The following is a 16,172-nucleotide window of genomic DNA, read 5'->3' on the forward strand; positions in this document are numbered from 1 at the left end:
CAGTCGGGTCCCTACAGGAGCCAGTATGAGCCAATGCCAACCTAATATTTCTGTTCTCTTCCTAATTATTCAACACTGTGGGTAAGACCTAGAGTATCTCGTGTTACCAGCCGCCCCAGGGAATTACTATTAGACCTGTTACCAACAGCACCCCGTCTCCCCCCGGCAACCGGAGCAAATCCTGGCCACTTCACAGGGACTCATTTTGGGTTATCCATTTTCTCCTTCAGTGACTTCCTGGCCTTAGACTTTCCTCAGGTCATTAGGATAGACTGTCATCATTCAGTCCACCTCTGGGAATCCTATTAACTATTAATTTTTCTGCTGTTCAGATTCGCCTCGTCACTTCTGGTGGTATCATTTAATCTGCTGGCTGCTGAGTGCTGCTGGAATCATCTGCATTCTTGTAGCACACGAACACTATACTGTCGATGTGATCGTTGCCTATTATATCACAACACGGCTCTTTTGGTGGTACCATTCCATGGCCAATGAAAAGGTGAGAGCAGTGAAATTATCCTTGGATAATTTCTTTTCTTTAAATGCAGTGGACCCCTTTTCACACAGCGGAGTTTCCAGTAGCTTAACGGGAATAACTGCTGTTGCCGCCTAAACGTGTGGTTTAGGTCAATTCACTTAAACTTATAGTAATGACTGCCTCTTAAAATAAAGAATGTCACAAATATAAATGATGTTTAAGGGTAAAAATGCTGTATAATTATAAAGCATGGTGTTTTACTAATTTCAGCTAATTTATAGGAGAAATAAAATTGAATAAAAGTTTAGGAACCTTCTCTGTGGAAGCATTGCTGTGCAGCTAGGTGAAACATGCCCTGCCCTTTTGAGGAAAAGATAGCAACTATTTTAAAAGTCAGGCAAAATGAGTAACTAATGAAGAACTGGACTTTGTACGTCTTTTGGTGATACTGTGCTCTCTGGCTTCCCTTCTTATCCTTCCGTATTTGTTTCTGCAGCCTCCTGTTCCTAGATGACTTTTTTTTTCTTCTCCCATTCATTCTGAAAGAGCTGGCTCAGATGCCATCTCTTCTGAGAAGCCTTTCCTAACTTCTGCTCTCTCTGCCTCTAGTCCCAAGATGGAATGATCCCTTCTCCATGTCTTCCTAGCCTTAGTGTATGTCCTTGGTGTTAACAGAGTTAGTCTGCGTGCCATGACTCACTTATCTTGGGATAGTCCTGCCATATTGTCTGATGCATATAATGTTGGGAGAATTTGTGAGCAACTGAAATATGTAGTTCCCCAAGGATCTAAATCCAGTTCTCAGTTAGTGGTGTCCACTAATAAATGCCCCTCCTATGGATTACTTTACTTGTCTCTGTGGCTCTGTTTCCTATTTTATCGTCTCCTATTTCCATCTTCCTTCTTCCACTTCCATCTAGATGTCTACTGACGAACCAAAATCTTCATTTTTCCTCTTAAATATGCTCAACCTTATGAGCTCTCCTTTCACTCTTCCATCTTCCTTGACCCACAGATCTGACCAGTGACATATCCTGAAAAATTTTCCTCCTGGAGAGCTCTCCCACCCATTCTTGAGTCTCCAGTCTTACTGGAATTGCAGGCAGAAGATTTGCCTGAGAACTTCTCTGGTGGTCCAGTGGTTAAGACTCCGCACTTTCAATGCAGGGGGTGCAGGCTCGATCTCTGGTTGGGGAACTAAGATCGCACATGCCACAGGGCACGGCCAAAAAGTAAAAAAAAAAAAGAATCGCCTGAGCCACAGAGAGGGAAAGAGTGGAGGGGGTTGGAAGTGTGGCCAGAGTCCTGTCAGAGTTAGGGGAAAGGAGCAAAGACAAGCATCGCCTTGCGATCCGGATTCTGCTGCTTTCCCTGTTCAGTTACAGCAAATGACAGTTTAATTAAGAAACAAATTAGGATGGAAATTGTGAAAAATATGTCTCATTTTACTTTTTGTCTACCTTTTACAGAACTTGAAGGTCTCTTCACAGACTAATTTCTTGTCTCGAGCATGGTGGTTCCCCATCTTTTATTTTTTTGAGAAAAACGTACAAGGCTCAATTCCTTGCTGCTTCTCCTGGCCACTGTCCTGGCCTCCTGGCTGCTTTAAATCGTCTTGCAAGAAGTATTCACGGGTTCAGAAGAGTGGTGAAGATAATGAAAAATCTACCTGAGGAGCAAAACAAAGGCATCAGCTCTTAGACCAAAAGAGTTATCGCTGTAACCAAAGGTATAGTTTTGTTTTTGTTTTTATTTTAGGAGAACTGATTGCTAAATGAAGCAGACCAAATTTTGTGCAAATGATTAGAAAGATGAACGAAGTATTACCCTTTGACTGGTTTTTTATTCGTCCTGAGAAAGTTACATTCTCCTGCAGCTCTTCTTTCATTGGTCACAAGCCCTCAAACTGGGATTGTACTAATGAGCTTGTTAAAGAGGTGCCAGAGAACATACTACTCCTTCCCTCATTCTTTCTCCACTAAAGCTCTCTACTTCAGAGTGATGTTTTCAGGAATTTTTTTCCCTCCAAGGTCAAAAGAATTTGTTAATGTTTTAAATAAAAATCTGATATATACGGCCACTGTGTAAATAGAATCACCTAACATTGAGAGTGATTTTTAGCATTAGGTTTATCGGCGAGGGGGAGATCCATGGGTTGTGAGTGAACTTTGGGTGAACTTTGCTTCTGCTCTGTCAAGGGGAAGGTCAGGGTCAGGTCTGGCAATATGCGCTGCTGCTACCACCCAATGTACTATATCACTTTCACTTTTTTTTTAAACTGATAATTTTATAACTTAAAAAAAAATGAACTAAGTAAGTATAAAAGTATTTGACACACCCCACAGATTTTACTTGTGTGTAAATATTTCATTTTAAGATCTCTATGACAGACATACAGGAGCCATGGGGCTATTTATGCTAACGAGGGGTCCTTCCGCTGTCCACCTGGTAACTTTGCACCTGTACCCCCAGAGCAGTCAACAGTGTAGCACAGGCTGAACACACATAGCTGCATGAACTGATGTTCATGCCCTTGTGGGGAACAAGCCTGTGTTTCTCTCCCAGGTCATGCCCTGTGTGAGATCTGTTTTAGAGCTGCAAATTGGAACTCAGACATACAGTTGGTCACATTTCACTGAAAACCATTTCTTCCTAATGACATTGTGCTTTATGGAAAAACCAAGATGGAATCCAAAAGTTTAATGCATCCTTGCCTTTTAGCAAGAGACTCCGTTTCTTATGTACTGGTCCTAAGGACACATACCACAATTGAGTAATTTTACTTTGACCCTAAAATTATACCACGGTGCTGCACTCTAATCTACGGTTGGAATTGGTGTGTTAGTCGGTTACAGCTACTCGGTAAAGAGCGATAATAGTCTCTAAAGTTCTTTCAGGTGATGCAAAAAAAAAAAAAAAAAAAAAGAAAAGGTGGATTTTTAAAAATCTGACCAGATGTGGTGCATTATTTAATGATGTTGAATCTTTTGGATAATTCTTGGCTTAATTTCTTTAGACTTCTAGTAACCGTGGGACAACATTCAAGGTCATGAAGTCACCAACACTAGTCAGAGAGTGGAGAGGCCGGGGGGCTGGTAGGAGGCAGTTACATTTATACTGAAGGTGAAAATTTCTCCCCACTTAGAATGAAAAACATCCCTAAATTTGTCATTGTAAACAAGTCGGCCTTGATTCGGTACACAAAATTGACCTTTACATTGTTGGAGAGAAGCACAATACAGATCTGTTCAGAAGGGTCATCATCCTTTGGTGCTAAAATTCTGTATATGTTTTCAGGATGGCTCTTTCTCTGTGTAAAAAAGAAACACTAAAGGTGGAATTCAAAGGCCGAAAGACAGACTAATCTGGTTATTTACAACAAGAATTGAAACCCTAAACATCCTTGGCAGGCTTTGAAATGCAAGAAGTTTTTCTGGTATTTATCATTAAGTAAGTCAGTAAGAAAGGTGTGTAGCTTACCTGCTGTGTTTAGCTATAATTCTACATAATTTTCACTTATTTTCATTTGTTAAATATTGACATCTGCGATAAGACAATGTGTTCTACTTGAAAACACTGATTTTAAATTTCTGCTGTCTAATTGTGAGGAAAAGTATCTGATACGGAAGCCTGGGTTTTGCTCTCCTAACATTGGTATATTCCTTGAGCCTCGAATTCAAATAAAACAACCCTGATATACCTTAGAGCCTTATTCAGCTGCATCTTAGATAACCCACTCTTCTTCAAATTAAGTGAAGGAAAGGTGTTTAAAAATCATGGAGATCCTTGATTGTTGGAGATCCTTGAAAACAGTATAAACCTTGCATTTTAGTCAAATAATCCTGTTTTTTTTTTTTTTTTTCACATAATACCATCACCTTTTAAAGAACTTTAAAAACATCTATGACCCCATTTGTGGACACTACTGCTCTCGTGTTCTTTACTGTATATGTCATAGCTCTCTAATAAATGCTGTGGAAGCATGTGCTATGAAAATAAGGGGGTGGGGAATATCAAAGTTTCAAGATGGGAAAATAAGAGAAATAACAAAACCCATTTACATTTAGGAAAGCAAACTTCAGTTTCAACCCAACATGCCACCTTGGGATATAAAACATAAACAGTTACTAGACTTACTGTGGTGATCATTTCACAATATATACAAGTAAATCATTATGTTGTATACCTAAAATTAATATATGTCAATTATACCTTGATTAAAAAATCATAATTATGAGCTTGCCTTTTGAAACAATAAATTTTTGGAACTCCTTTTCCTTGCTAATCAATCTATAAGATCTTATCTGTTATCCTTGTTTTTGTAAGCCAGTGCTCCTGTTTGAAGCTTTTTCTGTGATTAAGTCCTCGGTGCAGTATTTCTATAATAGATAATTTCTGTAAATTATGCCACATTTTTTGCTAAATTCTTTCAAATGAAAATAAATTCCTTTCAGATTCTATTTTTTTGATCTCCTCCACTAGCTCTGAAAATAAAGCCTTCTTACCTACTCAGTTCCACCCAAAGTAATTTAGAATTTGTTATTTAATTTACTGGCATCTTGGGAAACAAGTTTTGCTGCGGAAGGAAGGTGGTTGTGAGTTTCTAGTCTTGGTTGATGGATGATATTGCAAAGGTTCTTTGCTGTATAGCAGTGCCCCCTTGTGGAAATACCTTATATGACTTGGAACACAAACGCCACTTTTTAAAGTGTATTTTCGAGTTTTGAAAGGCATTTTTAAAATTATTTTTGTCAATAATCTGAAAGCATCATGCGAAAGGATAATTATTTTAAAGGCATTTTAAACCTTTCCCAAAGGGAAAATGTGCTTAGATCACAGGGGTTGCAATTCTAATCTGTTATACGTTTGATCAAAGAAAACTTGCGAACCGTTTTTACCTCTCACCATCACAATCATTAATGTCTCCCTTTATAACTGCCTATACTTTGTTTACTTTGAAACACCAGGTTGGCTGTCTTTCTAATTTTTTTTTTTTTTTTTTACATGCTAGAACTCATGCAGTTTCTTTTTCTGTCGAGAGTTCACATCTTGTTCCTTGAATATTTTGAACATTTCTTTTAAAATTATTTTATAAAATTTTTTTGTTTTGCACTGTAAAACTGATTAAAAGTTTAAGCTGGTCTTAACACACTCACTTCTGTAGTGTAAGGAAGTATGAGAAGGAATTCCTTAATAACTGAGTTTACATGGTTAAATCAAGCATATTATAGTTAATATGCCCTGTGTTAAAGGCTTTTCTATTTGTATGTGTAAAGAGTCCTTTTTTTTAATGTCATTGTGTTGCAATAATTTAACTCCTTTGACTTACTTGCTAAAAATATTTCTTCTATCAAGAAATGCTCTTGACTTCAATACCTAAACACTGAAAATCTTGTCAAAAGGTACCCAAAGATAAGTTTTTATACAGATACACACCTTATAAGTTGTGACTTATTTTATGATTCATTAATCTAAATATGTTGTGTTCTGAATGAATCATGAATGAGAATAGTTCTTTATTGCAGAATTATTTAAAACTGTCCTTTAAAAGAAAAAGAAGAAACTATAAACATATAAGTTAATCTAGTTGCCAAGTTGGAATTCATTATTTAATTTACCTCCTATGCAATGATTAATGCTGCAAAATGTATGGTTATGTTAGAGTATATTCACAAAAGAAATATTATTACAAGGTTTGAGAGGTAGCCAATTGCATCTTTTGGAAATTTACTGTACTGTTTCAGTGTGTTAAGTGCCTTGTTGTAAAGTAAAATTTTAAGTCTAGAATTCATTATTTTCCTGACATATATTTTTCATTATCATATATACTGTATATTATTGTAATAGTTTTATTAAATGCTTAAGTTTTGATTAAATATGTAAATTTCAGAAGCTCTTTTCCCCTACCCACCAGTACCGTAATAATTGGTCTATCATATGGGATTTGAATTCAGGTTCTTTTTTTAAAAAGGGGAAATTATCTTAGTTTAGAAATATGTTTTCCATGCTTGTGCATTTGTGTTTACAAAAACATTTCAGGAGGAAATTAAGAGTGTAACTATAGTTTGTACTTCAAAATGCCATTTTACATTTACATTTTAAGTGCCTAATTGTTAGTTAAAACTAATTTATGTTTCTATTCTAAAGAGAATGTGTCTACTTGGTTTCTAATCTCTTTGGCTTTGCTTAAAAAAATAAAAGAGCAAGGGCCTATACTTTGTATTTACCCAATAAACCACCATGACATCAACAGTCTTTTCAAAATTAGTATTACTGTTTTTTTAATTAATAAAATTGTTTTCTTTAAAGATTTGTAAAATATATTTAGTTTTAAGTAGTTATTAAAACCACAAGAGGGTTATGTTTTTCAAGCACTGTTTTTTAAATAAGCTGATAACCTTCAATTAATGGCACACTAAATAAACTGGAGTGTGTTATTTTACCCGCCCTTGGATTTAAGGTGAGAAATAATTCACAACAATATAAGGTCATTCATGGAGAAGGATAAAGTCAGTTACAAGTTCCATGATTCTCATTCTCATTGTTCACAGAGGGGCAAATATCATTAATTCTTCAAGGAAGGCATTCTCTGTGTCACTCAATTGTGAAAGAAACGTCATCCTCTTCCTTCACAAAGGGGCACCAGGGTATGTCCTCAACCAGACTTCAGTAGGCATTGCAGCAGTAGATCGCTATAAGTTGTTTTTGGACCCCCTGAGAAAAAATGAAAGCATGACCCTCAAAGACAAATTTAGTAAAAGAAACCCAGTAGGATGAGAGGACAAGGATAAGATAATATGGTTCAAAGATCAAGTTGTTGGCTAATCCAAGTTTCTTTGGATTATCTGGAAATGATAGAGGATAAATCACAATAGTCTTTCTGCCACCTCCACCCAGGTCTTGGATGAAAAGCTTGTCCCATCCTCCTGTTTGAAATGATGGCTTGCTGATTTTTCTGGCCAGAGCCTCAAAATCTGCCCTTATTATCTCCAGTGCATTATACAAGGAACTAATGCGATGCCTCACCAACCTTGACACCTAACATTTCATTTCTTCTAATAAAATATGTAAGAATATCAGAAGCGTAAACTAGATTACTCACTGACATGTTAGAACAATAGTGGATTATGTACTACTGTGTGTCTATACAATGTGTATTCAATTCATACGTTGCAGGTTGTAATGAGGCATCGCATTTTACTGTTTTTATGCTTGACGTACATTCTTGAATCTTCACAAAACCCCACGAGGTAGGCAAGGAAAGAGTTGGTGACCCCATTTTGTGAGATGAAAGAACTCAGAAGTATTAGGGCTGGAACCTGAATTTTGTTTTCTCTGTTTTGCTACCTTCCTGTGATAATTACTGTGGTCACCATCACTGTTCAGAGGTTTTGTTGTCCCTGTTGTTGCTTGTTATTTAGGGGAGTTTATTCCCTTATCAGCCAGTTAGTTTGTTCAGAGGGCAGCTGGTCCTTGGAACAGGTTCTTTGTCAAATGCTACCGATTTTTCCTGGAATTTGGAATTGGAATTTACTACATTTCAGAGGGGAGAAAAGTCAATTCTTCTAGTGCAAAATGGCCTTGAAAGCAAAAGAATCCCCAAGTGTTTGAGCTTTCATATTTGTTAGAATAAAGCTAACTCGTTGCAGGTGTCACTTATAGGATAGTAGGTAATCATGTACCTTAGCCTTACACAAGTTGCTGGGGGGCGGAGAACCAAAGTGCGTAAGGTTTTATCTCTAAATGTGACTCTCTCAGGGATTATTCCCAAGGGAATGTCAAAAGGCGAGAGAGATACAATGACCTGTTTTCAAAGGATAGCAAAGTTCTGAGGAAATGGAACGGAGTCTTGGGACACACTGTAGTCTGGATTGATTCTGGGCTCCCCAAGGGACCAAAGTGGAGCTATAGGATTGTTTGGTCCTGGTGTGAACTGGTGAGTTCTCTGTGCTAAAAATCTGTCCAACCTGTGCCTTTGCTTCTGATCAAGTTTCTGGGCACGCTTTACTTCAGTTCTTATATCCAAGAAGTTATCTCTTTTTCTTCCTAAGTTCCTTAAATCATGTGTTTATTTGGATAAAGAAAAAAGAAGCCACTACTTTTGAGAAGCTACCATGGATCAGGCACTGCTCGTTGGTTTCCTCTTGTTTAAAGCCAGGTGAATCTCATTATGCTCTTGTTTACACTTGAGGGAACTCCAGACTCAGAGAGCTAAATATAGTACAAGGAGCCCCGCTGGCTAATTGGCACACAATTGCCCAAAGCCCGTAATTTTCCCACCATATTAATGGGATGGAAGAATCACCTGCCGCGGGAGGAATGCAGGAGAGGAAGAATTGCCTCTTCCAGAAATCTTTTGACAACCAAGTTTTGTGCTGTTGAGAGCAAAGTTATGGAGGGCTTGAGCTTGAGCCCTGTAAGATTCTTTGACCCACATTCAGCAGATTTCCTGTCTCCACCTTAACTCTCTCCTTTCATCTATAAATATGCTCTTTCCTCTTTATATCCTCATGCCCCATTACTGATGTGTGATGAAGGGCAAAACCCAGTTGCCCCGTCATTTCTCCCCTGTCATCACACACCTGCCTCTGGCCAAAGGCAGGGGCTCTGGGTCTGCGAGGAGACTGAGCCCCCAGAGCACACACCCCAGGTCCCCCCCAAGCACACAGGGTTTTTTGCAGGGAGGAAGTGATACTTTTGAACATATTTTGTATTACATCTGGTCAGTTTCCCAGTCCATGGGTTGAAGGGAATGTTTACATTTGACCAGGGGAAAGACAGGGGAAAGACATTTCCCTGATGTCTGCGTGGGTTTAAGCCATTTTAACAAAATACCATAAACTGGGTGGCTTAAACGAAAACGTTTAATTTCTCACAGTTCTGGAGGTCAGGAAGTCCGAGGCCAGGGTGCCAGCATGGTCGGGTTCTGGTGAGGGCCCTCTTCCTGGTTTCCTCCCCTGTGGGACCCGTGGAGGAGTGAGAGCTCTAGTGTCTTTCTCTTCTTCTAAGGACACTAATCTCATCACCCTCCTGATCTCCTTTAAACCCAATTACCTCCCAAAGACAACTTCACATACAATCCCCTGGGGGTTAGGGTTTCAATGTAATGGATTTTCACGGGGACACAAACATCATGTAGTCCACAACTCCTGGGTTTCTTGATTTTATACAAATACATATTTTAAAAGCAAAGTGTACTTTTTTGTGCCAGATCTTAAGCTCTTTGGGTCCCGTGGCTTTTGGTAATCTGTGAGCCTGTCTCTGCAAGGCACTTTCCCACTGCTTCAATGAAAAGTGCCCTCTGTCCTGGTCAGGCTGCTCTCATCCTGGTCCTCTGTGCTGCAGCGCCCAGTCCAACCACGTGAGGTGCTTTCCCCAACCAGACCGTCACCTGTGTGCCCAGAAAGGCAGTGTGACATGGTGGCCCTGTGCTCTCTGGGTCTGAATCTCGGTTCTTCCAGTGCTGGCTGGATGTGAAAGACGTCAAACAAGTTGCCTAACCTCTGTGCCTCGGTTTCTTTATCAGTGGGATGGAAATAATAATAGTCCATGTCTCACAGAATTGTTGGGAAGACTAAAGATGTTGTTATAAGATACACATTCGGTTAAGCGTTAGCCAAATTCAGTTAAATATTTTAGGTACCATAGTTCTAGCTCTGCAATTATTCACGTATCAATATATCCAGATCTTGCTTGTCCTGAAAGTTCAGCTGAAGTCTCATCTCCTGAAAACTTTACCTTACTTCTCTGAATCTGAGTTCCTCCCTAAAGGATACATACAAACTAATTGTCAAAATGTGAGATACACTCACTGATAAAAGATTTTTAAAAATATGTCCTGTTAACATACCAAATTTCCTTAAGAGAAGGAATTGTCTTAGTATTCATTCCAGTGTCTAATAAAGTTCTTATCACATACAGCAAATATTTTTTGAATGAGTTTTTTTAAATATCATCTTTTGTGTTTGGAATATTAACAGAATTTATGAGGCTTCGATGAAAAGGAAATTACCCGTCATGCCTCTAAATAATTTGCTTTAAAATAATTGAAGCACTTATCAAATCATCAGATGTTTATAACTTAAATGTTTCAGTAGCCATCATATTCTATGTATTTTGTGAGATTTTAGCCAAAAATAAAGGCTGAAGTGGAAAATCCAAAGACTTTGGATTCAGCCCCTGGGTTTAATTCCTAAGCAACTTACTTTAACTTTTTGAATCATCCTGTCCGTCCCTTCTGTAAAATGAGAGTGAAGAAACCTACCTCCCAATGTCATGGTGAGGATTGGAGATAATGTTTAGTAAAGCACTTGACACTACCTGACTCATTAATATATATTCAAGTCTAATCAGAAAATAAATTCATGGGATTTTAAAACTTTTAAATTTTATTGGAAGGAATTTTAGAATTTTTAAATTGCAAGGATTTAGAATTTTCTACTTAATACAAGATACATATGTTTGTCACACTGTACAAGCTTTTGGATTTCAGTTGAGAACAATGTCAGGTGTTTAAGCTTATGTTTCCAAAGCCTCCACTCTGCCTCTTCCCCACATTTTGTACACTAATCAGATGCATGAATTGTTTTGCTGTATCTCTCCAGAAGCATCCAGAAAAATGAGTGATGAATTGCTAGTGTGGAAACAGTTTTTTCTAATGCAAAAGGACAATTCATTCAAAGGTAAACTGCGGCTTGCCCTTGACCATTGAATTAAGGGTGATTATCCCGGTCATAAGTAGCTACAGCTGGTCCATCACAATGGGGTTATATGTCTGGTGCAATGTTGAACTACCAACAAAGTTACTAGATTTCACCAGAAACTAATCTAGTGAGCTGACTTTTGAATGACCTGCCTATATACTGGGGGAACACCAGAATTTGGGCAAGTGCCAAAAGGTCTTTAGATTAAAGAGAGTTAAGCTCAAAAGCAGAAAAAGTTGTTAAAGGCTGTTTTGTTATACGACCGCCTTTCCAAGAGAAGTGTTGAGAAATCTGCTGCTGGAGCTATTTAAAATGAATTGTCCAAACAGAAAAATTCACAGAAATATGAGAATTAGCCAATATACTCTTTAAAAAAAAATTTATTTAATTTATTTATTTTTGGCTGCATTGGGTCTTCATTGCTGTGTGGGCTTTCTCTAGTTGTGGCGAATGGGGGCTACTCTTTGTTGCGGTACGCGGGCTTCTCATCACGGTGGCTTCTCTTGTTGTGGAGCACGGCCTCTAGTCGCTTGGGCTTCAGTAGCTGTGGCACGCAGGCTCTAGAGCGGAGGCTCAGTAGTTGTGGTGCACGGGCTCCAGAGTGCAGGCCCAGTAGTTGTGATGCACAGGCTTTGTTGCTTCGCGGCATGTGGGCTCTTCCCAGACCAGGGCTCGAACCCGTGTCCCCTGCATTGGCAGGCAGATTCTTAACCACTGCACCCCCAGGGAAGCCCAACCAATACACTCTTAACTAACGGGTCAAGGAAGAAGTCACAAGGGAGATTTGAAAATACTTTGAGACAAATGACAATGAAAAAAAAAAAACCACCAAAATGTATGGGATGCAGTGAAAGTGGTGCTGAGAGGGAAATTTATAATTATAAATACATACATTACAAAGAAAGATTTCAAATCAATAACCTACCTGTAGTTCTTAAGGAACTGGAGAAAGAGAAGCAAACTACACCCAAAGTTAGCAGACGGAAAGAAATAAAAGTTAAAGTAGATATAGAGAATAAAAAAACAACAGAGAAATCAATGAAGCCAAAAGTTGCTTCTTTGAAAAGACCAACAGAATTGACAAACATTTAGCTAGATTGACTAAGAAAAAAGAGAAAGAAGGCTCAAATTACTAAAGTCAGAATGGAAGTGGGGACATTACTACTTGATTTTATAGAAATAAAACATTTGTAAAAGACTATGAATAATTGTAAGCAGACAGATTGGATAACTTAGATGAAATGGACAAATTTCTAGAAGCACAAAGCCAGCCAGTACTGAATCATGAAGAAACAGAAAATCTAAATAAACCTTTAATAATGCTAATTGAATTAGTAATCAAAAATCTCCCAACAAAGAATAGCCCTGGACCAGATGGCTACACTGGTGAATTCTACCAAATATTTAAAGAAGCAACACCAGTCTTTCTCAGTCTCTTCCAGAAAATTGAAGAGAATACTTCCTAACTCATTCTGTGAGGCCAGAATTACCCTGACACCAAAGCCAAACAAAGGCACTATGAGAAAAGAAAACTTCACACCAATATCCCTTATGAATATTGACGCAAAAAGAAACAAAATATTAGCAAAACCAAATTCAGCAGCATATTAGAAGGATTATACACCATGACCAAGTGGGATTAATTCCTAGAATGCAAGGATGATTCAATACACAAAAATCAATCAATATAATACACTACTTTAACAGAACGAAGGGGAAAAATAACATGATCATTTCAATTGATACAGAAAAAGCATTTGACAAAATTTAACACCCTTTCATGATTAAAAAAAGAGAAAACCTCAATAAACTAGGAATAAAAGGAAACTACTTCAACATAATAAATGGTATATATGAAAAACCCACTGCTAACATCACACAATGCTTTTCCTCTAAGATCAGGTAAAAGACAAGGATGCCTGCTTTCATCACTTCAGCATAGTATTGGAAGTTCTAGCCAGAATAATAAGGCAAGAAAAAGAAAGAAAGAGCATCCAAATTGAAAAGGAAGAAGTAAAATTAACTCTGTTCAAAGATGATATGATCTTATACGTAGAAAACCCCAAAGATTCCACACACAAACTATATTTAGCTCAAATAAATGACTTCAGCAAAGTTGCAGGATATAAAGTCAAAAGACAAAAATCAGTCACACTTCTAAATACTAACAAAGAACAATCTAAAAAGGAAATTTAGAAAACAATTTGATTTACCATAGCATCAAAAAGAAAAAATAGGAATAAATTTATCCAAGGAGGTGAAAGATTTGTATACTAAAAAGTATAAAACATTACTGAAAGAAATTAAAGAAGACCTAAATAAATGGGAAGACATTCCCATGCTCATGGATTGCAAGACTTAATATTAAGATGATAATACTACACAAAGCAGTCTACAGAATCAATGCAATCTTTATTAAAATTTCAATGGTGTTTTTTACAGAAAAAGAAAAGCCTGTCCATAGGGTCATATGAAGTCCCAAGGGACCAAAACAATAGCAAAACTGTAGCCAAATTGTTTGTCCATATAGCCAAATTTGCCACAATAGCCAAAACAATCTTGAAAGGAGAAATAGTTGGAAACCTCAAACTTTCTAATTTTAAAACTTACTATAAAGTACAATAGTCAAAACACTGGTACTGATGAACATACAGACCAATGGAACAGAATGGAGAGCCCAAAAATAAACCCTTGCATTTCTGGTCAATTTTTGGCAGAGGTTCCAAGAGCATTCAGTGGGGGAAAAGACAAGTGTTAATAGTCCTAGAAAAACTGGATATCCACATTCAGAAGAATGAAGCTGGACCTTTAGCATATACCACACACAAAAATTAACCTGAAAAGTGAATCAAGACCTAAATTTAAGAGCTAAAACTATAAAACTCTTAGAACAAAACAGTTCTAAGTGAAAATCTTCAGGACCTTGGATTAGACAGTGTTTTCTTAAGCATGACACCAAAAGCACAGGCAATAAAAGAAAAAAATTACATAAATTGGACTTAATCAAAATTAAAAAACTTTGTGCATCAAAGAACAATGTCAAGAGAGTGAAAAGACAATCACAAAATGGGAGAAAGTATTTGCAAATCATATCTGATAAGGGATAAGCATCCAGAATGTATAAAGAACTCCTACAACTCAAAAACAACAAAACACCCCAATTCAAAAATAGGCAAAGGATTTGAATAGACATTTCTTTAAAGAATATATACAAATGGCACATAAATATATACAATGAAAGCACATGAAAGGAATCTCAGCATCATTAGTCATTAGAAAAATGTAAATCAAAGCCACAGTGGGTTACCACTTCATACTCATTAGGATGGCTATTATGAAAAAATAAAAAGAACAACAAAATAACAAGTGTTGGTAAGGATATAGAGAAATTGGAGCCCTCATCATTGCTGGTAGGAAAGTTAAAACTGGTACAGCTACTGTAGAAAAAGTTTGGTGATTCCTCAAAAAGTTGAACATGGGGTTACTATATGATTCAGCAATTCCATCCCTAGATACCTGAAAGAACTGAAAGCAGGGGCTCAATCAGATATTCGTATACCAGTGTTCATCACAGCATGATTCAACAATTCTACCCCTAGATATATACCTGAAAGAACTGAAAGCAGGGGCTCAATCAGATATTCATATACCAATGTTCATCACAGCACTATTCACAAGAGCCAAAAGTGGAAACAACCCAAATGTCCATCGATGGATGAATGGATAAACAAAAGGTAGTATGTGCATACAGATGGCCCCTAACTTATGATGGTTCAATTTAAGATTTTGTTTTTTGTTTTTTTTTTTTTGTGGTATGCGGGCCTCCTTTTTTTGCGGTATGCGGGCCTCCCTCTGCTGTGGCCTCTCCCGTTGCGGGGCACAGGCTCCGGACGCGCAGGCTCAGCGGCCACGGCTCACGGGCCCAGCCGCTCCGCGGCATGTGGGATCCTCCCAGACCGGGGCGCGAACCCGGCTCCCTTGCATCGGCAGGCGGACGCGCAACCACTGCGCCACCAGGGAAGCCCTAAGATTTTTTGACTTTACAATGGTGCGAAAGTGATATGCCTTCAGCAGAAACCATACACTGAATTTTGAATTTTGATCTTTTCCTGGGCCAGCGACATGTTATAGTAGTCTCTGGGGACACTGGGCAGCAGCGAGCAGCTGCAGCTCTCAGGCAGCCACGCAATCGCAGGGGTAAGCAACCGATAAAGGTACAACCATTCAGTATCGGACAACCTTTCTGCTTTTCACTTTCAGTACAGTAGTCAAAAAATTACATGATTTTGCCCAACCGTAGGCCAATGTAAGTGTTCTGAGCATGTTCAGTGTAGGTTAGGCTAAGCTATGATGTTTGGTAGGTTAAGTGTATTCAATGCACTTTCGACTTAACAGTGTTTTCAACTTAGGATGGGTTTATGGTTTATCAAGATGTAACCCCATCATAAGGAGAGGAAGATCTGTACAATGGAATATTATTCAGCCATAAAAAGGAATGCAATTCTGAGATGTGCTACAACATGGATGAATCTTTAAAACATTATGCTAAGCAAAATAAGCCAGACACAAAAGAACAAATATTGTATGATTCCACTTATATGACGTATCTAGAATAGGCACTTCAGAGAGACAGAAAGTAGAATAGAAGTTACCAGGGGCTGAGGGAGATAGGGAGTTATTGTTTAATGGGTACAGAATTTCTGTTTGGGATTATGAAAAAGTTCTGGAAATAGATAGTGATGGTAGTTATACATCGTTGTGAATGTCCTTAGTGCCACCGAATTGTAAACTAAAAATGGTTAAAATGGTAAATTTTATGTTATGTAAATTTTACCACAATAAATAAAAACAAGCCCCTCCATATTTATTCCAGCATAATTTTAATAGAAATTGGAAATAACCTAGATATTTGTTAACAGAGGATTGGGCTAACATTGTGACATACCTGTACGGATTTCTTAATAGTCTTGCTTTCACCTCTGCCCCTTTAC

General features: G+C 37.9%; 1 protein-coding gene across 9 annotated transcripts in view; it reads left to right on the forward strand.

Annotated features, from left to right (window-relative positions):
* The window catches only part of SGMS2 (sphingomyelin synthase 2), an 87,809-nt gene extending 81,110 nt beyond the window's left edge, over nt 1-6,699 (forward strand). For 8 of the 9 annotated variants that reach the window (XM_007100590.4, XM_055086165.1, XM_007100586.4 and 5 more), the window contains 2 exons: nt 333-499; nt 1,948-6,699. In XM_007100590.4, coding sequence (XP_007100652.1) covers nt 333-499; nt 1,948-2,151 — 371 coding nt within the window. In that variant the 3' untranslated portion in view covers nt 2,152-6,699. The remainder of the gene's footprint in view (nt 1-332; nt 500-1,947) is intronic. The other variant, XM_055086166.1, reaches the window with a different exon arrangement.
* Nucleotides 6,700-16,172: the final 9,473 nt, after the last annotated feature.

Source organism: Physeter macrocephalus, chromosome 7, assembly GCF_002837175.3.
Source record: "Physeter macrocephalus isolate SW-GA chromosome 7, ASM283717v5, whole genome shotgun sequence".
In the NCBI taxonomy this organism is placed as follows: domain Eukaryota; kingdom Metazoa; phylum Chordata; class Mammalia; order Artiodactyla; family Physeteridae; genus Physeter; species Physeter macrocephalus.